Raw genomic sequence first — 25,491 nt, 5'->3', positions numbered from 1 at the left:
TTGTAAAATACTTTGAGATCCTTGGATGAAAGGCACTGTATACAATAGACTGTATGTGTAAAGTAATAGTATATTATTATTGTTTCTTGACTCATTGAAGGTGCTCAGCCTTAAGAGTCCGCTCCAACAGCTCAGTAATGAACATTTTCTTGTGGCTTATTGCTTAGTTACCTAAGCTATCTGTGTATTATGATTGTGCCTAGACAATGGCGTAAGCTTTTCAAAAAGAGTGTAAATAAGGATATGGTCTCACTGCAGAATTAACTTGGGTTAACCCCTCAGTGAAGACAAGCGCTAACTGATTTAGGAGCCTACATCCCATTGTTTAAATTCCTACATCTCACTGACTTTCAGTGAGATTTAGACTTGTAAGTGCCTAAGTCACTTTTGAAAATGTGACTTTTAAGAGCTTTGGAAAGTTTTGCCCTCAGCCTATTTTTTAAGTTTAGGGATCAGTGGGGCTTGTGACAGTTTAATAGAGCTGGCAGTGCTAGATATTACTTTCCTGAGCCTTTGTGACACAGGCTTGTCTTGGTAAGATATTGCCACGTGGCCTATTTGGTTTTAGTTTGTAAAGCGTGTTGTCCCCAGTGTTGGCTGTTGCTATGCAAGGCCTGTATCAGAAGGCCCTTCTCACCACTCTGTTAGACAATAGCTCAGATAATGGCAGGCTATTCTGTGTGCTGTGCCTGGGACTTTACCCAGTACCCCTATTGTGAGTTTCATTTCCAGACCCTCCACTGAGTAGCTGTGGACAAATTATTCTGTGGCCAGGGAAAAAATATTTCTGCTTTCTCCCGAACTCCTGCCCTCTCAGCCTGTTCTTCTCAGAGGCTAGCTGTAATATCACTGTCCACCGCTAGGCCACCAGAATGCAGACAGTGGTTTCTGAAGCACTGGCTGTATGCTTGGTAATGCTAGAAAGTGAAACACACAAAGAAGTAAAATTCATAGTGATACTGAGGCAGAAGATGTGGATATTTCATGAGGCACAGAAGGAAGTGCAGTAGCAAGTGGGTAGGGAAGTTTGCTGTTCCCAGAAGCACTTTCTCTGCATTTGTCAAGCCATGAAACATAAGTAGGGCCCTACCAAATTCACGGTCATGAAAAACACGCTATAGACTGTGAAATCTGGTTTTCCCCATGAAATCTGGTCTGTTGTGTGCTTTTACCCTATATTATACAGATTTCATGGGGGAGACCAGTGTTTCTCAAGTTGGGGGTCCTGACCCAAAAAGGAGTGGCAGGGGGGTTACAAAGTTATTTTAAGGGGGTCACAGTATTGCCAGCCTTACTTCTGCACTGCCTGCAGAGCTAAGCGGTCGGAGAGCGGTGGCTGCTGGCCAGGCACCCAGCCAGCAGCAGTGCAAAAGTAAGGGTGGCAATACCATACCATGTCATCCTTACTTCCACGCTGCTGGCGGTGGTGACTCTGCCTGCAGAGCTGGGATCCCGGCCAGCAGCTGCCGCTCTCCAGCTGCCCAGCTCTGATGGCAGTGCCACCAGCAGCAGCAGCATCAAAAGGTAGCAATACCGCAACCCCCCACTACAATAACCTTGTGACACACACACACACAACTCCTTTTTGGGTCAGGACCGCTACAATTATAAAACCGTGACATTTCAGATTTAAAAAGCTGAAACCATGAAATTTACGATTTTTAAAATTCTATGACTGTGAAATTGACCAAAATGGGCCCTGAATTTGGAGGGCCCTAACCATAAGTATACTGATGTAGAGTCTTATTTGTTGCATACTGTGCATTTTGATCATGCCAACAGTCTAGAATCATGTAAATCTTTTTCTAGCTCGGAATGAGCAAGAGGAGCAGGAGGAAAAACGGGAGATAAAGAGAAGATTAACACGCAAGGTGAGAGGCAACTTTTATACTGTTGTCGTCCAGCTGGAACTTTCTACTGACTGCATAATTCTTTGCCTTTTTCTTTTCCAGAGCACCCTTTTTAAAAAGAGAACTTGAAACATTATTGAACGAAATCTTAAACAACTGTCTATGCATTTTAAGGGTGAAAACCCAGGGGAAAGAGAGAAGCATCTCTGGGGACTTCCAGGGCAATTATTAGAAATAATGGAAGGAAAATAAGCAAAGGAGAATTTAGGCTCAAGAGCAGGAAAGCATTTCTTAGGCATAACAAGGAAGAGTAAAAGGCTTAGCATTGGTCTAATGCTGTTTCCATTGAAGTCAGTGGCTCCCAACGATTTCTATAGGAGCAGCGTTAAGGCAATGCTGAGTGCTTTTGAAAATCCTACTCAAGACGCATTATACCGGGGAATGGACTTTTAATGGAAGAGAACTATTGCCTGAGACATTTAAAACTAGATAGGAACAAAGCAGTAGAGATCGTGTGTAATGCAGGAAAGGGAACAATCCTGTCTTGGCAAAAGAGGATGGACTAGATGACCTAATAGGTCTTTTCCATCTATGATTCTTCTACTCTTAAGGGTAAACAGTAGTAATTTTATATATACTTGGTGAGCTGGTGTGAATCTTCATCAGAGCAGTGGTGGGCAACCTGCAGCCCTCCCCCACTTCCCACAGCTCCCATTGGCCACTGGGAGCTGTGGGCAGACGTGCCTGCGGACAGTCAATGCAAACAAACTGTCGCGGCTCGCCAGCGGATTACCCTGACGTGCCGCTGGTTGCCCACCACTGTCATGGAGCCATTGATTTCAGCGGCACTATACTCATTTATATTCGTTCAGGACCTTGCCTGTTCTTTTTAAATAAAGTTTGTTTTGCAGTTTGTATCAATATTTCCCATATGAGGAGAGAGATGGAAGAAGCACCACTGTGAACTCATACTGTTATATAGTTCTCTTGTCCAAACAATTTTATAAACACCAAGAAGTTGAATAGACAGTAGTAAAATATATAAATAATAAAACTGAGAAAGGGCTATAAACAGGATATTTGTTGCAATGTGAAAAAAAAAGTTTTAATTCCAGGCTAATTTTTGGGTCAGTTTGTCTTCTGTCCAACCTTGGCTTCTTTCACCCTTAGAAATAATGGCCCAGAGTCTCAGTCTGCGTAAATCAACATAGCTCTATCTTGTCAATGGAGGTATGCCAATTTACAGATGAGGATCTGGCCCACTGAGCTACAATGTTTTAAAAAAAAAATCCTGACAACAAGGCTAAGTACACTTTCACTGCCATCCTGCTATACCGATGTTTGAGGAAAAGAATCAATTCACATTGCACCTACTTCAAGGCAAAGCTTGTGTTAATCTCTGCACAGAAATGGCAAATATCATTTTGCAAGTCTTTCATTCTTGTTATATTTAGACTGGCAAACATGTACAGGAATCCAGTCCAAATGGTAGTGCTATTTGCTAAACAGACCTGCAAGATAGAAATATTACACACACACACACACATAATTGCCAAAGAATCTGGCTTTCATACACCAACTTGCCCTGTCACTGTACAGTTCCCCGCCACACATCCGCCCTTCAGGAAATGCAGAAGGCAAGAGCAGCTACTTGCACTGAAGAGGTCACCGCTACAAGGACTAAAGTGTTCTGTCTACTGCATTGTTCTCAAACCTTTTTATGCCCAAGATCATTTTTTGAATTTAAGGACAACCCAGGATCTACACTGCCCCTTCCCCGAGTCCCTGCCCCTTCCCCAAAGTCCCGCCCCATTCACTCCACCCCCCCACCCACTCACTTTCACCAGGCTGGGATAGGGGTTTGGGAGGGGGTGCGGGCTCTGGGCTGGAGCTGAGGGGTTCGCAGTGTGGGAGGGGGCTCTGGGCTGAGCCTGGGGTAGGGGGTTGGGGTGCAGGAGGGGATACGGGGTGCTGGCTCTGGGAGGGGGCTGGGGCTTGGGATGCAGCCTCCCACCAGCCAGCACTTACCTCTGGCAGCTCCTGGTCAGCGGTGCAGCATGGCTGCTACTAGGGCAGTCTCCCTGCCTACCCCGGCCCCACGCTCCTCCTGGAAGGGGCCAATGTGCCCCTGAGGATCCTGGGTAGGGACAGGTGGCATGTGGCTCCGCACGCTGCCCCTCTCTGCAAGCACCACCCCCGCAGTTTCCATTGGCCGCAGCTTCCCATTCCCGGCCAATGGGAATCGCGGCGGCAGTGCTTGCAAGCAGGAGCAGCGTGTGGAGGGAGACCCCTTCGCCCCCTGCCCCCGGGGATGCGCTGGCTGCTTCCGGGAGCGCCATGGGGCTGGGACAGGAAGGGAGCCTTTCTTAGTGGCAGCCCCACTGTGCCGCCGGAGATCGTGATCGACTGGGAGATCCTCTAGGATCGACCGTCGATCGCGATCAACCAGTTGGTGACCACTGGTCTACTGTATAACTGCAACTGTACCTGTGAGCCTGAAGGTTTCAGTTACTTGACAGGCAGTTCCTGTTTGCACTTGCAAACAATAGCAACAGTTGAGCCTGGTACTGCACACCCTCCGTTCCTATTAAACTAGGTTCTTTGACGCTCATATCTAGACAAATTCCTTTTGGCCCTTTTTGGACTTTTGCTAAATAAGGATCTGATCTCATGAGCTCTACACATACTATAATCACACTGAATTTCAGTGGGAGCTTTGTGCATGGAAAGCTCCTGGGATCAAGCCCTAAGTGGATACATGGCTTAGGTTGTTTATCTGTTTTCAATTTGTAAACTAATTGTTCTAGTGACAGCTTCTAATTGTCTGTAATTATACAGAAAGAACCATGGTACTTCACTAGTATTGGATTTTCCTGTGATCTACAAATGTACTGTGTCCCTGTAGAGAACAAATGCTCAGAAATCACTAGAGAGAAGGAGTGAATAAAGTTTGAAAGTTTACAAATAACAATTAGGAATGCCAAGTACCTGGTGAATTTCAGAAAGATTCCAATTATTCCCCAAGCTCTCACTTTCATGAATATGGCCCCGATATGTCTCTGCATCTTGAGTACCATGGCAGGTTCTCTCTGCCCAGCTGTACTGGAGTCTAATTAGCAAGGAATGTTAAACCTGAGATCGTGGACAAAGCTAACTGGTCTTTCCAAATGTTTAGTCCACTATACCTGCCTGTTTCCGGGTGGTATTTAATGCACACGCACACACACAGAGCAAATTCAAAGTGAAGAAATATATGCAGAGCTTTATTCAAGTAGCATTGTATGTCTAATAACAACAGGGAAAGACGCTTCTGTAGTTTCCATTCTAAAGTCTCTTAACTGTAAGAACATTAAACAACACAAATTGTTACCCATCTGGTTTTGTGAGACCATCCTGTCTTCAGTGGAACAGTTCCTCTTTGGTGTCCAGGGGCAGCTCCAGAAATTCTTCACGTGAACCACGCTCACACTGCAATGGCTGGACACCTATCCCAGGGGGCTGAGCCCGGTTCCTGGCTCTGGGCATTGCAAATTGGCATACAGGGTCACAATCACTCTCAGGTTTGCCCAGCAGCCATTCCATCCAGGAGCCACTGAGCCAAACCTGCATGGCGTTGTGACCTCACATGCCAGGTTGCAACACCATTTGATTTGGGGGCCCCCCTCTTAAATGGGAGGCCAAAGACAAACTGCCCCTTCCCCCCCACATACCTCTGGGCAAACCTGCTGCCCAACTGGTACCCCTGCCAGTGCTATGCACTGTGCATAATATGTGTGTGGCTGCGAGCACCACTGACAGTGTCCTTGAAAATCTTCAGGGCTGGCCTTTTGAAACAGCATGATGATGATATATTGAAATATGACGCACTATAAGGACAAGAGATTTTACCCCGTGGGCAAACTGTTAAAGGTTACGTTTTTAATACAGACATCCAAATGGAGACTACTTCTCAGCCCAGAAAGGATTGGAAAGGAGCCGTTGATGATTTCACAAGCTTCATTACACAGAAATTCTCAGTGCTATTCAAAGAGCAACTTAGATTTACTGTAAATCTAAAACCTGAAATAAATCTCTCGCAGACCTAGATCCAGATCAGGGACAGAGTAACGCATTCCTAAGGAGTGTGTGGAAGTCCTTAAGAATGGATCAATGGTCTGAGGGCACTGTAGATGGATCAAAAACTTTCGAGTAAGCGAAGCACTGGAGAGACAGGGAGAGAGAGTGTGTCAGCAGGAAGCATCAAGGAGTTTCAGGATGGTGAGGGAAGAGAGCAGAGGCTGCAGATGAACATCACAGGGGTTGTTGGGGAGTCTGTACAGATTGTTTGTGCCTCCTCCTTTCCTATGGCAACTTAAAATGCAACAGTTGTTTCCTGTATGGCTCAAATGCTGATAGCCTAACCCACAGAAAGTTCAGTTTGGTTTTGTAAACTGGTTTTTTGCCTGTGTTGTCCTGGCAGACTAATTCCAGCTTGTGGATTTCACTATATACATACATCTCTATCTAGTTATTTACATAGCGCTCATCACTGTGCAGGCTTTCTTGGCCCTGGAGAGTGTGAATACATTGCCCAGCTGTCATGCCTCAGCCTTCCCTGCAGCGTCTTACTGAAAATGGGGCCAAAACTACATGTTCTTCGTCAGGTGGCCTCTGCACATTCCCACTCTTGGAATGAACTGACAGTGCATCTTGAACGAGCAGAATCTTCTGTTAGCAGTGCCCATTGGGGAGCACTCTCCTGGCCCCCGCTCCTCCCCTTGCAGCTCCAAATGTCAGGGCCTGGCACACAAACTGCCTTCGTTCCTTCCAACCATGGTAGCAGATGGACCAGGAGCCTTGCCAGGTCTTTGGATCATTCCCTGTGCAGCAGCCTTCAATTAGATTTTAATTTGTTTTACATTATTCTTTTCTTTTCTTGTTTTTTTTAACTAAGGATCTGATGTGTCAGAATTAACGACAGCAAAGAAACCAGGGTCCAAGAGGGGTGCCCCTTGCCCTGCCGTTTTTCTAAACCCTCTCTTTTGTAAATTTAGAAATGGCATGCCTGGTTTCAGAGTTCTGGGATCACTTTCTAGGAGTAAGATTAGCCTGCCAGCTCAAGATGGTTTATTAGTGTCTGCAGTAAATACCTGGCTAATCCATCATCTGGACAGACAATTTTAAAAAAATCAGATAAGCTATACCAGTTGCATCCTGCGGGTTCCCATCCTGCCAGATACATCCAGGATGGTGGCTGCTGTTCAAAGAGCAAGAAGAAGTAAAGTCCACAATTTGGTAACGCCATATGACAGTCTCTTTTTTAAGCAAGCCAGCTCATCGCACCAGCCAGAGAGAATAATGCTGCTTGACAAACTCCCCAGATGTGCAGAGACCACTTGAAGAACGAAGTTCACTCATCTGTAACAGGAGTTCTTCAAGATGGACTCTGCACATTCGCACTCCCCTGCCCACCTCCCCGTCTTCCTCAGAATCCTAATTTTAGTTTTGTACCTGAGGGGGGTAATGAAAAGAACTGGGGTGATTGGCACACCGTGCACCCACGGTATAGCCCTGCCCCCCAACCATTCAGAGCCACGAGGAAGGGGGCACTCCAACAGACACTGCTACTAGAAGCTACCCCAGTATGACCTGTGCCACTGGTATATCCAAAGTGTGTGACCCTGCAGAGTCCATCTTGAAGAATTCTGATTACAGGTGAGTAACCTTCCTTTGGAGGTTCTGGGTCATCGGGAAACGCTGCAAGGAATTTATCGTCTGTTAGCGGTGCATGAATTTTGATGGAAACTGGGGTGGATAATGTGAGAGTAAACACCCCATTAGAACTTCCATAGAACCCTAAGGAGACAATGATTAAGTGACGGGCTACAGCAACATCTTAGGGCTTGTCGCCTGTGGGGAAAAGCCCATAATAGCTAGTACAGAAGAGCTATTCTGCACTAGCTTCCCATGTGAACACACTTACTCTGCACTAACAATTCCTTGGTTGATATTGGTTTATCCACTTTGGAAGTGGATTAAGCTAAACCCCACAAAGGCACTCTTAGTGCAGAGTAAGAGTGTACACATGGGGAGCTAGTGCAGAATAGCTATTGCACTTTAAATTCACATCCTTGCTATTTCGCACTGACTTCCCCATGAATTCCTTGTATAGCCAAGCGCTCAGCTGCTGTTACACTAGAAATACAGAGCAAGTTCAGCATTTAGTTGCATACCTAGTAACATCCCTAGGACAGATTGCTGAACACGATGTTATTCTCTGCTATACAGGGGATTGGTGGTTTGGTTTGCCAACCTGAGGAGACAGCACTTTTATTTTGTTTTAGCTTGCAAACGGGGTTGTTACCAAAGGTTGCAATTAGCTGCTGTTTTATCTCCAGTGTTCCTGACAACACTGAAAGAAATCCCCTTCTTCCCCCGCCCCGTCCCCCCTTCCATACAGAGGGCTGGTTCTGATCTCATTTACACTGATGGAACTCTATTGACTTCAGGGGCGTTCCTCCTGATTTCCCTAATGTGAGACCAATATCCAGCCCAAGGGATTACATTCCCCAACTCCCCAATATTCACACACAGGCCCCCCCCTGTATACACCCAGAAGGAGGAAAAGATACATGCATATCTCATTGCCATCACAAATGGGAGCAACGAGAATTCCCTCTGCTTAAAACTTGCTCATTCCAGATATTGACAGTGAAACCTGTGCTAGTGAACACCAGCTTTTTTAGGAAACTTCCCGTCCTAAAACACTGCCCCAAAGCATCCCTAAGCACACTGGGAGAGAGCTTAGCTTCATTAAAGTCTGTAGCAAAACATTCATTGACTTGATGAAGCCAGGGCTTCATCCACTGGGTACAATTCTTCTCCATCTTTATGAGTAGACCACCTTCATTAAGCAACCAGTTGTGTCAGGCTCTTGACTGAATGCTTGAAGCAAGTTTCACTTTTTTTATAATGGTGACGTATCCCACCTGACCATTATGAGGAGGCAGTCATCCGTTTTATTAGTTGTCCACTAAGTAGTTACTTTTGACCCAAGATACTGTAGCTCAGGAGATATAAACTAAATTCCCAGCAAAGGTCTCAAAGCAAATAACCTGAATGTCCTTGCCAAGAACAAATGCTGAAGTGGTATATACTGTTTTTCTGCTTAAGGACCCAGCCCTGCAAAGTACTGAGCATCCTGAACTGCCACTGAGATCAGTAGGATTTGAGGGTTCTCTGCACCTTAGAGAATCAGACCCACTGGGAGCTGAGGATGCTTAGCAGGGTACAAGAGGTGCTCATCCTGTGCAGTATTGGGCCCTAAGAGAGACTGTAAATAACAGGACTTAATCAAAATAGAACGAAAACGAATTGCTAACAGATCAGTATGTTAACTATGTAAATAACCGCCTTATTTATTGCAGTCTATCTAAAGCACACACGTTCTTTGTAGTAGTCTCTTATTTTATTTATTATTATCAGATCCTTATTTGGTTTAACGTACTGAGTATTTAGTGTGTGTAAATATGATTTTTATTATAAAAATTATCTATATGTGTGTATGTATAATTATCAATATTCTTTGTATTAACCATAGCACGTACAGGCCCTACTCCTAAGCTGTTCAAGCCTTTGTTGCAATTTTGAGCTAACACACCTTAATGAAATAAACTTCAAAATTCCATGGCATTGAAGCCGCTTGGCACCTGTGCCTCCTTGACATGTGAGAAGCACCACCCACCCATATACCCACGCACTAGCTTGGCACTGTATGCCATGGTGCATCAAACGGCATCCTCGTGTCTGCCTCCTGCAGGGAAAATAAGCAAATAATTTAGTATGGCAACATCGCCCAAATATTAAATCAGGTTAAAAGGGCAAGGAGCTATGAAAGAAAAACAAGTGTATAAAAAAAGCCTTCCCTCACCCCAAAAGGACTGCAGTAATTTATCAGTCAAAATCTGAAAAAATTGACTTCCGTGTTTCCTTTGAATCCATCTTTTAAAAACTGCTTTTAGTTGACAGGCTTTCATCTTTTGATCAAATGTCATCCCCTACTATATAAATAGGGCATTAAATACCAAAGAAAAAATCTCTACTTTTAAATAACGACCAAGATCTGTCATGAACTGACAAGAGCTCAGAAATGAAGAGACACACTGACACTTCCTTAATTCATGTCGTAGGGAAAAGAGGCACGTTGACTCAAATAAAAGATGGAGTGTCAAACTTATCTTTGAACGTCCTTGCTTTTCGTTCCTGCCGTGATATTATTTAAATGTAGGGGTGGTTTGGGGATTTTCTTAGTGGCTCATTTGCGGGTTAGATAAAAATTTAGAGGAGAAATAATCATGTTTAACCTGCTGCAGAGCTGCCTGAACAGCAACGTTGTAATGTTAACAGGGTTGACAGCATTTGTTTCTCTATTATTTTCACATGCACGGAACCCCTAACACATAATTCACAATTATATTTGATGTGAGCTGTAATACACAGAGAGAAGGACCATCTACGAGATAAAAATAACCACAGTTACAGCCCAAACATGTTTTGTTTTCCTTGCTTTTGAGGACAGAAAAAAAACATGTTTGAGAACCATGCATTAACCCTGATATAGCCTATAAATGGCTCCTTACCATGTTTTGCAGGTGGTGGTTTTGCTTCTTCTGCCCTGCTAAGTAACGAGAGAGTGTGTTTATAACATAATCATGTTTCAGCCAACCTTATTGGTTGTTGGTTATCTCTGTAGTGTGGAGAGAAGCACAGAGACAGTTGTACTTTATACACATTTCTCTTTTCAACTTGACTTTGGGTACTGTGTATCCCAAAGATAGCTTTGTATTATTGCCTGGAACAAATAGTTCACAAAAGTAGCAAAAAATATTGTACAAGCCGAGGTGCACTGTTGTTTTCAAAAAACAAGATGGCTTGCGATGTTATTAGCAGAGTTTAACAAAGCCCCGCTTTGACATCACAATGTGCATTTTCCCCGCCCAACCCAGCATGCTCAGTGTCTGCTGTTTTTCCTGAGCGTGGGATTGGGCATAGGCAGTAGCTACTGTTCTCAGGCCACTGTTAGTACAGTTTGCGCAAAAGTGATTGTAATTGTTTTAGTGAAATACACACCACAAAATCCTCCCATAAAACTCTGACTTCATATCAAAACATGGTGTGAGAGAGAACAGCTGCTTTTAGGATCTCTGCAATTTCAGCTGCATCAGCAATATTCTGCAAATAGTAATCTTTCTTTTTTCTGTTGTAATAAGAAATTTTGGCTGCATCAGCAATATTCTGCAATCAGCTTCTTCCCTGTTAAATCAGCCTTGCAGAAAATTATTTTCATCCGTACAGTAGCAGCAGCAAACATAGGAATTTGCCCCATTCACCTCAGCGATGTGTGAACACCAAAGCCTAATTGTCACCATTGAAATGGTATCATCATTAAGTATGGGCTTTTTTTAATCTTTGTTTCTTTAAAAAGCTTAGGAAATGTAACATTGAGGAAAAACTCTTAGTGCACCATTGGAGTTGCACAGAAATCACAAAGGGTAAATTTTCAAACTATCTAAGTGATTTTCAAAAACAATTTAGGCACTTAGGAGCCTAAAGCTCATTGAAAGTCACTAGAATTTCGGCGGGGAGGTATGTGCAGCCCAGGTCCTCAAAGAAATTTAGGCACCTAACTTGTATTGGTTGACGGCCTAAATACCTTTGAGGATCTGGGCCTCAGCCAGTTTTGAATATGGGGCTTAGGCTCCTAAGTCACTTAAGCATTTTTGCAGATGTTGCCCTTCGGCTTATTTGAAACTTTTAATCAAAATTAAGAAATGCAAAAATTAAGATTATCCCAGCACTATTAGCTCAGCTATGTTGCACATCTGTAGTATTTACCATTTCTGTTTTTCTAGTTAATTGGGTAGCATTATATGTTACGTATATAAAATGTTGAATGGCTTACTCAATCCATTTTCCATTTTAATGCAGCATTTTGAGTTGGTGTAGAATGCCTTCATAATGTTGATTAATTTTGTTGGAATTCCGTATTGTTTCACAATTTTCCACATTGTTTCTCCATTTACACTGTCGAATGCCTTTTGAAAGTCCACAAAATTGATGGCAAGACTGCCTTGGAATTCAACTGTGGTCTCAATAATCCGTCTCAGGGAGAAAATAGCATCTGTGCACGATCTCCCTTGTCTACATCCAGATTGTTGTTCACGTAGGATGGCATCCATCTTTCCTTTCATTCTGTTCAGGAGGACTGCTGCTAATACTTTTCCTGTGACAGATAGAAGTGTTACTCCCCTCCAATTTGAACAATTATTTAGATCACCTTTCTTTGGTAACTTGATTATGATACCGAGGGTCCATTCTTCCGGCATGTTCTCCTCCATCATATTTTGTTGCATTTCATCACAAATGTCTGAGAAGAATATTGGGAATAACCTATAGAGATAGGAAGACGGATGAAGAAGTCAGGAAAATTACTGGACAAGGCGCCCTCTCACAGATAATCTACAAAAGAAGAGATCAGTGGCTGGGACATGTGCTGAGAATGGAAAAAGAACGCTTACCGAATACGACCCTTGAATGGAAGCCAGAAAACGCAAGAAGAAAGAGAGGAAGACTGCGAATAACGAACAGTTCTGAACAACATCAAGCACCTCAACATGAAATGGGAAGATTTGGAGAGAAGGGCAGTTGACAGGCAAGGATGGCAAATGTGGGTAGCCCAATGTGCAGCAAAACACAGGATGGACTAAGGTCTGAGGTAATATAGAATGTATTTTGTGCCATAAAGCTTATCATATGGGCAACATGGCCAAGTTAAAATTGCTATTGGAACTTTAATTTTTGCAGTTTCTTACATACTGTGAGTTTAACTGTTCAGCGATAATGCTGGATTAATGCAACTGTTTGCATCGAATATGTATATATAGTCTCTTCCTTAGAAAAGTACATATAATTCCAATTGACAGTAATGGCAGTTCTGTGCGTTCAAAGAGAATAAATCCCTTACAGCCAAATTCTGCCCTTGGGTACGTGACTACAGTATGTGTGGACTATGGGCATATTATTTCTGATTTGTGTTTTTAAGCATGGTTGGCCTACATTTCTGCAGAACTCAGAAAAATTGCTTTGGAACAATGAAGATGGTTTCTTGACATGATGCAATACGTGCCTGAACATTTTTGCTTGTACTCATATAATCTGTTCAAAAATCCAATATGCTGTGACAAAAAATCAAACTAAAGCATAAAGTGAAAAGCTTAATGAGCAAAAGCCATCCTGCCTTCCTTCCATGAGGTATTACAATGGTAAGTAATGGCGCTTTGTCACCTTTAGATCATAATTCAGAAAGGGACAGGCTCACTTCCTCAGCCTGCAGCCTCCGGTACAGCAAAAGAGCACACATCACAACCCAGGAGTGGGCGTTGGGGTGGGGAGGTGCTAGGGTGACCAAATAACAAGTGTCAAAAATCGGGACACTTTTTGGGGGGGGGGAGTGGTAGGGGGGGTAATATAGTTGCCTATATCAGACAAAGCCCCTTATACTGCAACAGTGCCAATAATATCAGACGTCTGGTCTCCCTAGGAGGTGCGTGAAGGTGACTAGTCACCTTTGTGCTCTCCTGATCTTCCTGTGCCTGTTGTGCACTGGGCCAGTCTCTGCTATTAGCTTGACTTCTGCTGGGTATCAACAGCAGCCAGGGATCAGTGAAGCATAGGGACGTTCCAGCCACACTCCCTCCCCAACCTACTGCCCCTGCTCCAGCCGTAGGGGGGATGGCATATAAGTTGCTATGCCGACTCTGTGCCACTGAGGGATCCTCCTGCAACCAGCTACTCTAACTCTAGGGCCTTTTTTTGCCCCCTCATATCTGGTATTCAGAAGGCAAAACAGTGGCTTGTCTTCCAGCCAGTGACTATGCAGAAGATAATTAAAACTAATGAAGCTGGCCGTGTTACCATTGGGACCTGCTATCATTATGATCATTCTGCCTGTAAAATAACTCAATGAATACCACTGGCGAGTGGGGAGGAATTAAGTTGTGGTGCCCTTTCTCCCCCTGTACCTGCAGCTGAGCCAAAGGCCCACAGTGGAAGAGCTGCGTGAGAAAAAGATCCTCATCCGCTTCAGTGACTACGTGGAAGTGGCAGATGCTCAGGACTATGACAGGAGGGCGGACAAACCCTGGACGCGACTCTCAGCCGCTGACAAAGTAAGCCCAGTGAGCTTAGGATGGGATAGGAGCTGTGTATTGATCACAAGGTTCTGTAATGCTGGTGTGACATGACACTGCGAACAAGGGCCTACCCTCAATTCAGTCTCCTTCCAAAGGTGTACAGGGGAAAGGCTAGAATGCCTGGTCTACCCACAGATTTTGTATCTGCATAGCTATGCTGGTTAGGAATGTGATTGTAATTAATATAGTTATGCCAGAACATTCCCTAGTGTGGATGCAGATCTACCTATACAAAGGTGCTTTATATCAGTATAACTTATTCCCCTTCCTATACAGGAATAAACTATACTGGTGTAACCTCTTTTATCCCATCATATATCTGCATGAACACTAGAGGGATTGTACTGCTTTATCTATACCTGTATAGTTAAAATAGTACGACTTTTGTATGTAGACAAGGCCTAAGAGCGGCTGGCTGGAAGGTAGAGGGTGAAATGCCTTTGGGAGGGTACTGACCATCTAGGGTTGCAGGGCTGTGTTGAACTCGGAGCTGATGAGTTTTCTGTTCCTTTTCTGCTTATGTTAATTTATTTTGTTTTCTGGTTGGAAATGTTGAGCCTCATTTGCCAATCCCAGTAAACCAGGACTAATTCCAGTGAAATCAATGGAGTTACACTGGTGTAAAATCAGCATGAGAGGGGAATCAGGCCCTGTGAGGAAGAGACCTTGCTGACTGCCCTTGTATTTGTGCATGTGTGTGTCGGTTGGTTGCGCTGAGTAATTCTACCACTTTATGGGTGGGGCGCTCCTACAAGCAAGGTTGCGCATGATACCGGGAGACAGAATTAATGAACCAGTACCTCAGTGGCACTCACCAAAGCTGTAGTTGCATAATTAATTAATCCTTGGGTGCAAAATGTCAATGGATAAAATTGTCAAAAGCACCTGTCCAATAGAAAGCCATTGGGACTCATTTGCTTTCAGGACCGGCTCTGGGCACCAGCAAAGCAAGCACCTGCTTGGGGCGGCCCTTTTTTTTTTTTTTTTTGCTTGGGCAATTGCGCTCTCGGAGCTTGGCCAATTTTTTGCTTGGGGCAGCAAAAAACCTAGAGCCGGTCCTGTTTGCTTTTGGAAATTTTACCCAGTATCTTTATCTTAAGGCAGGAGGGATAGAACATGATTTTGGATCACCTGAAGATTGCCCTATTCTGTTCATTCCCTTTGAAGAATCTGGCATTGGCCACTGTCAAAGACAGGATACTGGGCTAGATGGACCATTGGTCTGACCCAGTATGGCTGTTCTTATGTTCTTTCCTGCTCCCCAAAGGTTTTTTAACCACCTAATTATTGTCTTGTGTGTCATATATATTGAGAAAAGCAGTTCTCTGTATCAAGTGCACCTTCTTTTGAGTGTTAGTGGAGTTTGGCACATCAGTTGTGCCAATATTCTACCACCACGTTGAGTCTGTGGTGGGAACTAGCAGCAAAGGGCTTAATGCCCTGACATTCTATAAGTCACACTGAGGTTGCAGAAAGAAGGTGGACTGTATTCATAGTTCAGGCTGTTTCTGCATGTTTCTTTGTCCTACTATGTAGAGCGCAATGTCTATCTCAAGCAGAGACAAGGTGATAGCGTCCACAAAGTGAGACAGAGAAATTTAAACTTTTTATTGCAGTTCTCAAGACAAACAAGACTGTGGGCCTGAGAAATGTTACATCCACTCTTTGGCCCCTTTACATTGCCAGTGTGATTTAAAGGGTCCGTAGTGTAATGAAAATCAGGGTCTACATTTTTTTAATGTGGAACTGTGTCAACCCAGCATGTTACCACCAGGCTCTGTAGTCCAGTGGACAGGAAATAAGACTGGGAGCCCTGATTTCTATTCCTGGCCCTACAGCTGACTTACTGTGCAACTAAGGCTGGTCTACACAGGCATGTGTTAGCAGTTACCACCAGTATAGCTAAACCAATATAGTTATATTAGTATAACTACCCAGGGGGACAATCTGATTCTAGAGTGGCTTTCTTCAGTTTAACTTTAATCCCTTCCAAAGCAATGAAAACCAAACCGAAACAAGGCTTACTTATTCCAGAATAAGACTGTCCATCCTGGGCATTATGTGGAGATAACTATATCAGTTTCAATTCACATCTTGGCTTATACTAACATAACTTTCCTTTGTGGACAGGCCCTTAGTCAAGTAACTTAACCAATCCGTACTTTATTTTTCCTCATCTATAAAATGGGGATAATAATGCCTGTCCAGCTTTGTAAAGTGTTTGTAGATCTGTGGCTGAAAAGTAGTATAAAAGTGCTAAGTACCAGTATTAAAAAAGAAAGTAAAGGAAAATAAAGTAAATATGGGAGAAAAATGCAGCTGGGACCGTTATTTATGGTGTATGTAGAAAGCCAGTCTGTATCACTGAGTTCTTGTGGTCGCTGATCAAGACCTCCAGCAAAACAGAGGAAACAAGGCTTGGCATTCCTTCTGCATGTATAAGGGAGCAAAAAAAGTGCACTAATCTATTTTTCCTTCTTCAGGTCAGGTCCTGTGGAAAATATCCTGATTGCTGGCATCTGCAATGCCTGCTTTTCCACATCACCATTTGCACCATTTAAACAAAAAATAGAAAAACAATTTGAAACCAGCTCTGACAAAACCAAAACTCCCCTATTGAAGACTATTCCCCTCCACAGCAACTATTCAGTAACTCTCTGTCTTCACAGGCCAGGGCGAAGATTTATTGCAAAAATATATTTTTCTAATGGATTTTCTGTTTGTCAAGTTAATCTTGCTCTCCATGTTCTGGATGTGCGGAATTGTGTTCAGTCTGACTTCATCTTTACCAACTGTAATGGTCTGAGGAATAAAAAGGGCATGTTAAAATCTCACCAATAGATCAGGAATGCATGGGGTAATAGATTTCAGACCTTGTGGGAGTCAGCCGCCTGTGTGGCCCTTCACAGTCACTTAGGTCGCAAATCAGTCTGCTGAGGGCAGGCCCTTGAGCTGCTGCATAAACAGTCAGTCTTTTCAGTGATAGATAAGGCACAGCCTGACAGTCATTTCCAAAGTAAATAAAACACCAAAGCTGTATTTGAAGAGCACAATGGGCCCAGTTTTGTAGCCCATGCAAAGAGTTGGGCTTAGGTCTTGTCTAAATCAGAGGCAGTGGTAGCCCACTGGAGACCCTCAGCAGGAATATTTTGGGGGCCCCTTAAGCTGCGCGGGGCCCTAAGCAATGGTTAGGCTATGTCTACACTGCGCACCTTACAACGGCACGGCTGTGTCACTGCAGCCGCACCATTGTAATGTGTACTGTGTAGCCGCTCTTTGTCGCCGGGAGAGAGCTCTCCCGGTCACAAAATAAATGAGGGGTGGTAGTGTTGTTGCCGGAAGCATGGCTCCTGCCGACGAAGTGCTGTCCACACTGGCACTTTTCCTCCTTCAAACTATTCTCGTTTGGGGGGTGGGTTTTTTCACACCCCTGAGCCACAAGTTTTAATGACGAAAGTGCTAGTGTAGACATAGCCTCAGTCTGTTTATGCCTGGCGTTGGTTCTAGTCCAGATGAAGGCAGTTTGCTCTTGGATAAATCACACTGGCACATATCCTGTTTTGCACTGATGTAATTTATCTGTATTAGGGGGTTATACCAGTGCAGATTTCCTTAGAGATAGCCCCTTCCTCCCATGAGTAGCATTTACCAGTGGCATTACTCACATGAGTAAAAGGTTTCATAATCAGGCAGTAAGGTAGAAGCATAAACTGATCAGACCAATGGGGAAAAAAAGTCAAAGTTCAAGGTTTTTCGATCTTGGGCTAGACCATCAGCAGCTCTCTATAAATATATCAGAGGGATAAATACCGGAGGGGGAGAGGAATTATTTAAGCTCAGTACCAATGTGGATACAAGAACAAATAGATATGAATTGGTCATCAAGAAGTTTAGACTTGAAATTAGACGAAGGTTTCTAACCATCAGAGCAGTGAAGTTTTGGAATAGCCTTCCAAGGGAAGCAGTGGGGGCAAAAGACCTATCTGACTTGAAGATTAAACTTGATCCGTTTATGGAGGAGATGGTATGATGGGATAACATGATTTTGGCATTTAATTGATTTTTAAATATTCATGGTAAATAGGCCTGATGGGATGTTAGATGGGGTGGGATCTGAGTTACTACAGAGAATTCTTTGCTGGGTATCTGACTGGTGAATCTTGCCCATATGCTCGGGGTTCTGCTGATCACCATATTTGGGGTCGGGAAGGAATTTTCCTCCAGGGCAGATTGGAAGAGGCCCTGGAGTTTTTTCGCCTTCCTCTGTAGCATGGGGCACGGGTCACTTGCTGGGGGATTCTCTGCTCCTTGAAGTCTTTAAACCATGATTTGAGGACTTCAATAGCTCAGACGTAGGTGAGAGGTTTATCGCAGGAGTGGGTGAGTGAGATTCTGTGGCCTGCGTTGTGCGGGAGGTCGGACTAGATGATCGTAATGGTCCCTTCTGACCTTAATGTCTATGAGACTGCTTGGAGGCTAGACATTCTTCAATCTGGGCCTAGTCCTGACCCACGGAAGTTGCAGGATTGAGACTTTAGTGATTTGGGTGAAATACTATCCAGTTACTCTAGCTATTTTAGGATTTGGTGCTATTTCTGTACTTTGCTGAGTGCTATCTCCTGCTAGAAGTTCTTTTTGCAGAAAGAATATTGTTTTAAATAAATAATGAAGCAATCCAAACTGTAAGATGTGTTGGGCTCCGGGATCGTCAAGCATCATTGAAAGTCAGTGGGATTTAGGAACTTTTGAAAATGTTTCCTTGTGCCACAGTTGCCGATGCCTTTGGCACTTCTACTCCAGAAACTGCTATGTGCTCTACATGGGACCACCCTTGCAGATCACTCTGAATTTTCTGCTTGTGCAGAATGTGGCCATCTGCCTGTTAAGCAACAGACCAATGTGAGCAATTGGCACTCATGCTTTTTGCCCTGCACTGGCTTCCAGTCTGCTGTGGGTGCTGCAATTCAGCGTTCTGGCATCCAGGGCCATTCCTATCCAAACGCAAAGTACGCAGCTGCGTAGGGCACCAGGAAATTTGGAGTGCCCTAAGCAGCTGCATGCTGCTCCAGCCCCTGCTCCACCTCTTCCACATGGCCCCCGCCCTGCTCTGCCCCAGCCCTGCCCCCACTCCACCCCTCCCCCAAAGCCCTTGCTCCGCCCCAGCCCCAGCCCCACCCCCACTCCCCTGAGGACTCCAGCAGCGGTAAGTGGAGCAACCCAGCCCCAGCCCACTCCGCTCCGCCGGTGAGTGCTGGGGGGCGGTTTCCCCTCTGCCCCCCAAGCTCCTCCCCCCCCTGCAGAGGCCTGGGGCCAGCCCCCCTATCGTGGAGGCCTGGGGCTCCACACAGCACCCCCCCGTGGGGGTGGGGGGCTGCATAGGGCACCAAAATGGCTAGGGACGGCCCTGCTGGCATCTCTTGTTTATATGCCCTGCTGCAGCATTTCTGTTTGACTGTAATGGTCTTGCTGTCTCTCCCAGAGGTTGACTTAATAGGGATAAGCAGCAGGGCATTCTGTGTGAAAGGCACTCAGCTCTGGTGCTCTGTCCCTTATGGTCAGGCATAGTCCAAGTTTGGCAGCCATTCGTCTGTTCCATATGGCTTTTTGTTAATTTTGCTTTTGCAACATATATGTGCACCCACTGTGGGGTATTTATTTGAGGGACCAGAACTAGGACTTATGTCAGCATTGTTTACAAAGAGCCTCTCCTTCTAATAGATACAGCTCACTGAAACATTCTTCTGCTCTTGCCTTCCTGTGATTTTTAGATCGGGTTTATCTCTCTTTTTTAAGAAATATTTTAAAGAGCCTTGTATATGCTTTCTCTTCTACCTGCGAGAACATCGTTTAATGCCTCTTTCATGTTTGTTAATCAAATATACCATTTTGAATAAAAAGTGAGCTTATTTTGATCTTTTATTTGCATATTTACTTGTTTCTTTGTCATTTGCAGGCAGCCATTCGAAAAGAGCTCAACGAATTTAAAAGCACTGAAATGGAGGTTCATGAATTAAGCAAGCATCTAACAAGGTTGGACTTTTCTGTTCGTTTGTTTTAAGATTAACAATTGACAGTGCTGATTTCCAAAACATATAGACATCCTCTTTTCCCAAACATGCACACACCAAATACGTAGCCACACACAAACAGCATTCACAATCAACCCACCACTCAAGAGATATGCCCGTCAAGATTACAGGCTTGTATGCAGTTGTGCGTCATCTCTGTAACAATATTTAATCTCTTTTTTTATTTTGCTTGTGTAGCATGCTGGTCATTTTGCATTTCACTGTTCTGGTATCTAAAATAAATGGTGTTGGTGTCCAGAAGGAAAAGGAAAGCAGAAAGGGTATAACAGCATTTCCAGTTTCAGAGCTCATACACTGTAGGATGCTAATTCACTGCAGTGTGAACACAAATAGTATAGAATACTCAGGTTATTCTATTATTAATCCCTGTGTTTCAGTTCTTTCCATAGGCAATTTAGGAGAAAATCTCAAACTCAGCATTATAACTGGCACCAGTTCATATCCTTGTAGGCTGTGTGGACAGAAAAGCCCAGGACTGAATGAGCCAGGAGCCTGAACTAACACGCTCATCCCTAACAATTCAGGGCTGAGGCACATTGCCTTAGCATTGTTCATGCTACTTCTATTCTGTAATTTTCTGAGGTGTTAAATCCCTAGAATTCCAGCTGAAGTCAGTGAGAGCTGCAGGTGCTCAGCACCTCTGAAAATCAAGCTCTCTGTGGTTCGTAAAGTCCTACACTAAATTAAATTACATTGATTTTTCATAGATTTTTTTTTCAGATAACAATTGTAGGAATTCATTTCAAGAAAGAGAGGTCTCAAGCAAGTCACTGTCAATTATCACTTTTGGAATGCCCTGGAAAAGCATATGGCTGAATTAATTTTGCATTTTGTGGATCTTTATTTACATTCATATACTGTGACAAGGTCGGGCCAGATGGCTATGGGAGAGTAATAGAAGGCAGATATATTAGCCCCAGGCTAAGTAGGTCCCTTTTCCCTGGGTAAGGTAACAGGGAAGGTTCCAGAACAATCAGGAATCTTCTGGAGACAATTAAGACAGGCTGATTAGAACATCTGCAGCCAATCAAGAAGGTGCTAGAATCAAGTAAGGCAGGCTAATCAGGGCATCTGGGTATTAAAAAGGAGCTCACTTCCATTTGTGGTATGTGTGTGAGGAGCTGGGAGCAAGAGGCACTAGGAGCTGAGAGTGAGAATGCGGATTGTTGGAGGACTGAGGTGACAAACATTATCAGACACCAGGAGGAAGGTCCTATGGTGAGGATAAAGAAGGTGTTGGGAAGAGGCCATGGGGAAGTAGCCCAGGGAGTTGTAGCTGTCATATATCTGTTCCAGGAGGCACTCTAGACAGCTGCATTCCACAGGGCCCTGGGCTCAAACCTGGAGTAGAGGGCAGGCCCGGGTTCCCCCCAAATCCTCCCAACTCCTGGTCAGACACAGGAGGAGTCGACCTGGACTGTGAATTCAGAAAAATGGCCAAGCTGAGGGCTGCCGTGAAGTTCCAAGGCAACTAAATCCACCAATAAGCGCAAGACCCACCAAGGTAGAGCAGGAACTTTGTCACAATACATTAAAATCATGTTAAAAGTGTTGCATAGTTTATGAACATATTCATTTGTAGAAGTGATCCACCAGCTAGCACCACATTAACTGTCATATTTGAAGACGTGGAAAAAGGAGTCAAATAATAACAAATAAGAATGTACGTGTATGTTGTCTGGTTATGCCGAAAGAAGGACAGGAGACATTTGATATGGGTTTAATCAGGCCGCAACTTTCTTATTAGATGTCTGAGACTACATGGTAGATAACAGTGTACAGTGCAGGTAACCCCATGTTTATTCCATAATTACCCAGGGGGCTTTTACTAGCTCCTCCTCTTTTTCCATCCAGGTCCGTCCAGTAAATCCATTGCTGGGACCTTACCATCCACACACCCCTTCGTAGGAGGGCTAAGGTGGGCTAAAATAGGGCATTGGTTCCCTGCCGTACTAATCATAGGAGTCCCCAACCACCTCCCATTCGTTCCTTTAATGAACACCTCTTTTTAAGTTATTTTCCAAGCCATTTATCTGGTCACTGTATACCTTCCCTATGGAGTACCTGCACTGGACATCCGCCATACACTTAAATAATGAGTTGTGACATATAGCCTACCTCCCGTCATGCCATGTATGAAAAGACCCCTTCCTGAAACCCACTGTGGGGAAGGAGGAAAAACCCCCAACTGCACCCAAGCCAATATGGTGGTAAGGGAAATATTCCTTCCCAGCCCCCCTAAAAAAGGAGCAGCTAGAGTAATCCCCACCACAGGTGTTGACCAAACCTGGTATTTTACCACTTAAAAGGGAGGGAAGGTGGGTCGCTTCAGCCTTGGTCTGTGTAAAAAGGAAGGCTTCAGGAGCTGAGCTTCCCCTTTGAAACCCTGTATTCCCAGGGTATGAGTCAGCAACCACACTGACCACACCAGCCATAAAGCACTGTTCCCTTCACTCAGCCAGCCAGCCAAACAACCCCCCGCTTAAAGGTGCAGGGCAGTCATTTGCAAGAGACAAGCAGCTGCCTTTGAATCATGAGATCTTAGGCCAGTTCTAATTTAGTACTTGCACACAACGGTCATAATCATCTCTGACCTAATCTTTTGACCTCTCAATGCATTTACATGAGGGTTGAGTTTGTCCTGCTAAATTCAGCCTCCAGATGTGAGATACCTATAACTGGTTACAGTTCTAACAGGTGCTGAGCGCTGTCAGCTTCCATTGAGAGCTCAACAACTCACCAGTTCAGGCGTTAAGTCTAGAAGCATGTGGCTTGATCTACACCTAAAACTTAGGTTCACCTAGGTACATTGCTCAGGTTTGTGAAAAATTTCTAACCCACAGTGTAGACACAGCTAGATCAGCAGACGGATTATACTATCCAGCTACTGCTTCTTGAGGCGGTGGATTTACTACAGCAGTGGAAAAACCCCTTCCATCGCTGTAGTAAGTTTTTACGCTACAGAACTACAATGGCAGTGAGCAGCAGCTCACTGAAGCACTGCAAAACTTAACAATTTTGGTTTGCAGGCGTGTCTGCGTGAGCTTTCTTTCAGTTTGTTCCCTGTGGGTTTGCAGCCAGAATTTTGCTTTTGTTTCCAAATCCTGAGGAGACCATTCATCTGAAGTCTCTTGAATTTTGTCTGATTTCCATTTGAATCCATAAGTTGGTTCTGATTCAGTCAAATCCGGCCTGGGCTCAATGAAAGCTAAGCCCAGCATACTTGAACCTGGAGAAAGATTCATTTAAAGTTCAACAGAGTTGTTGAGCTGTTAGTCTAACCAAAAAATATCCACATAAATTAAACATACTTACATGAAAGCGAATAATTCTCTTAAACTCAGATAAGTCACCATTATAAAATCATTAGCAGGGTAACAATCTATTTTTGACATTAAGATAATGACATATATGCTCGGTAAAGGATATGAGTTTTGCTCTTCTAGAGGAATGGATACTTTAGTTGATGATAGAGTCAAAGACCAACACTTACAAAACAAACATACATGGCTGGAAACAAAAGCCTCTGGACACATTTCAAAACAGCCTCTGCAGAGAAGCTGCAAATTTAACTTCAAATGTCTCTTTAAACTTAAACATTAATGAATAATAATTAAGGCAACGAGTTTGTCATGGAACTCACGGATTTCATGACTTTCCGGGACTTCTGCCCTGGCCGGTGCGGCTGGCCCAAGGGCTGCCCGAGCTGCTCAGGCCACTGCTGGGGCAGTCTCAGGCCACTGCACCCCCAGCAGCAGCAGGAGTTTGGGTGTTGGGTTTGGGCTCAGGACTGGGGGTTGGAGCACGGGAGGGGGTGAGGGCTCTGAGGGGCACTTACCTCGGGGGGAGGGGAAGGAGCTCCCCAGAAGCAGCGACATCCCTCAGCTCTTAGGAAGAGGTGTGGCCAGGCAGCTCTGCATGCTGCCTCTGCCTGCAGACACCTCCCGCAGCTCCCATTGGCCACGGTTCCCAGCCAATGGGAGCTGCAGAGCCGGCACTCGAGGCAGAGGCAGTGTGGAGAGCTGCCTGGCCACACCTCTGCCTAGGAGCTGAGGAAGGAGGATGTTGCCACTTCTAGGGAGGCACAAAGCCAGACAGGGAGCCTGCCAGCCTCTCCAACTGTCTCCCCACCAGCACCAGCAGGGGTCCCGGGCCGCCTGCCCCCAGCACCCACGGCCCTCTCCCGCCCCCAAGATTTTGTCAGGGGTATATAGTACAAGGGTATGTCTACACTGGAAACTTCAAAGCGCTGCCGCGGGAACACTCCGGCAGTAGCACTATGAAGTGCAAGTGTGGATTAGCTCATGAGGGGATTAGCTCCGAGTGCTGGAAGCGTGGGCTCCCAGCGCTCGGAGCCTGTCTACATTAGCACTTTAAAGCACTCAGACTTGCTGCGCTCAGGGGGGTGATTTTTCACCCCCCTGAGCCAGTAAGTTAGAGCACTATAAAATGTAAGTGTAGACAAGCCCCAAGTCATGGACAGGTCACGGGCCGTGAATTTTTGTTTACTGCCCGTGACCTGTCCATGACTTTTACTAAAAATACCAGTGACTAAAATATAGCCTTAATAATACTTTGAATTTATGTCAAGTCTATTATTTGAAGATCTGAGGGCTTGCCTGCACGTGAAAATTATTCTGGAGTAAGGTAGGCCTTGAATTTGAAGTGGAATAGCTATTTTGGAGTAGCTATGTGTCGACACTCGTATTCTGGAATAACTACGTGTTGACACTTTTATTCTGAAATAAGAGTGTCCACACTGAGGAGTTATTCTGGAATAGCTATTCTGGAATAATTGGTGTGTAAACAGGTCCTAAAGTTCTGATCCAAAAACGCTAATTGACTTCAGTGGGCTTTGGATTAGGCCCTTACAACAACTCGGTGAGTTTGGTAAGTGTTAATGTTGCTAAACCCATTTTTTCAGATGGATAAATTGAGGAATAAGGAAGTTTAAATTACTTTTCCAAGGTCACATAGTGAGTCAATAGCTGAGCTGAAAACAGAGCCCAGGAATCCTGGTGTCCAATGCCATTGCCCTAAACCATTAAATAATGCCACCTATTTGATGACATATAATACGTATGTGAGAACAAGCTTGTTGCAAAGTATTGCATTTTTCATTCATCCTTTCTCTTTTAGGTTTCATAGACCGTAGCAGTTCAATTCTGCTTGACTACTATGCCATCTTTAAAACCTAACTAAAAAGAACCGTAAGTGCTGGTATTATTCACTTCCTGTTACGTACAATGTAAATCTTCTGAACTGCCTTTTTAAAATAATTAAATTAAAGAAATAAATGAAAATAAGGGGGGAAGAAGCAAA

General features: G+C 44.4%; 1 protein-coding gene across 8 annotated transcripts in view; it reads left to right on the top strand.

The window, feature by feature from the left end:
* PHACTR1 (phosphatase and actin regulator 1) overlaps window positions 1-25,491 on the top strand; it is a 459,703-nt gene that overhangs the window by 398,916 nt on the left and 35,296 nt on the right. For all 8 annotated transcript variants that reach the window (XM_073332014.1, XM_073332016.1, XM_073332013.1 and 5 more), the window contains 4 exons: window positions 1,810-1,871; window positions 13,916-14,056; window positions 20,034-20,110; window positions 25,309-25,379. In XM_073332014.1, the coding sequence (XP_073188115.1) occupies window positions 1,810-1,871; window positions 13,916-14,056; window positions 20,034-20,110; window positions 25,309-25,324 (296 nt within the window). In that variant the 3' untranslated portion in view covers window positions 25,325-25,379. The remainder of the gene's footprint in view (window positions 1-1,809; window positions 1,872-13,915; window positions 14,057-20,033; window positions 20,111-25,308; window positions 25,380-25,491) is intronic.

This window comes from Lepidochelys kempii, chromosome 2, assembly GCF_965140285.1.
Source record: "Lepidochelys kempii isolate rLepKem1 chromosome 2, rLepKem1.hap1, whole genome shotgun sequence".
In the NCBI taxonomy this organism is placed as follows: domain Eukaryota; kingdom Metazoa; phylum Chordata; order Testudines; family Cheloniidae; genus Lepidochelys; species Lepidochelys kempii.
Note: the sequence above shows the minus strand (reverse complement) of the source record. Positions and strands in the feature narration are given on the sequence as shown.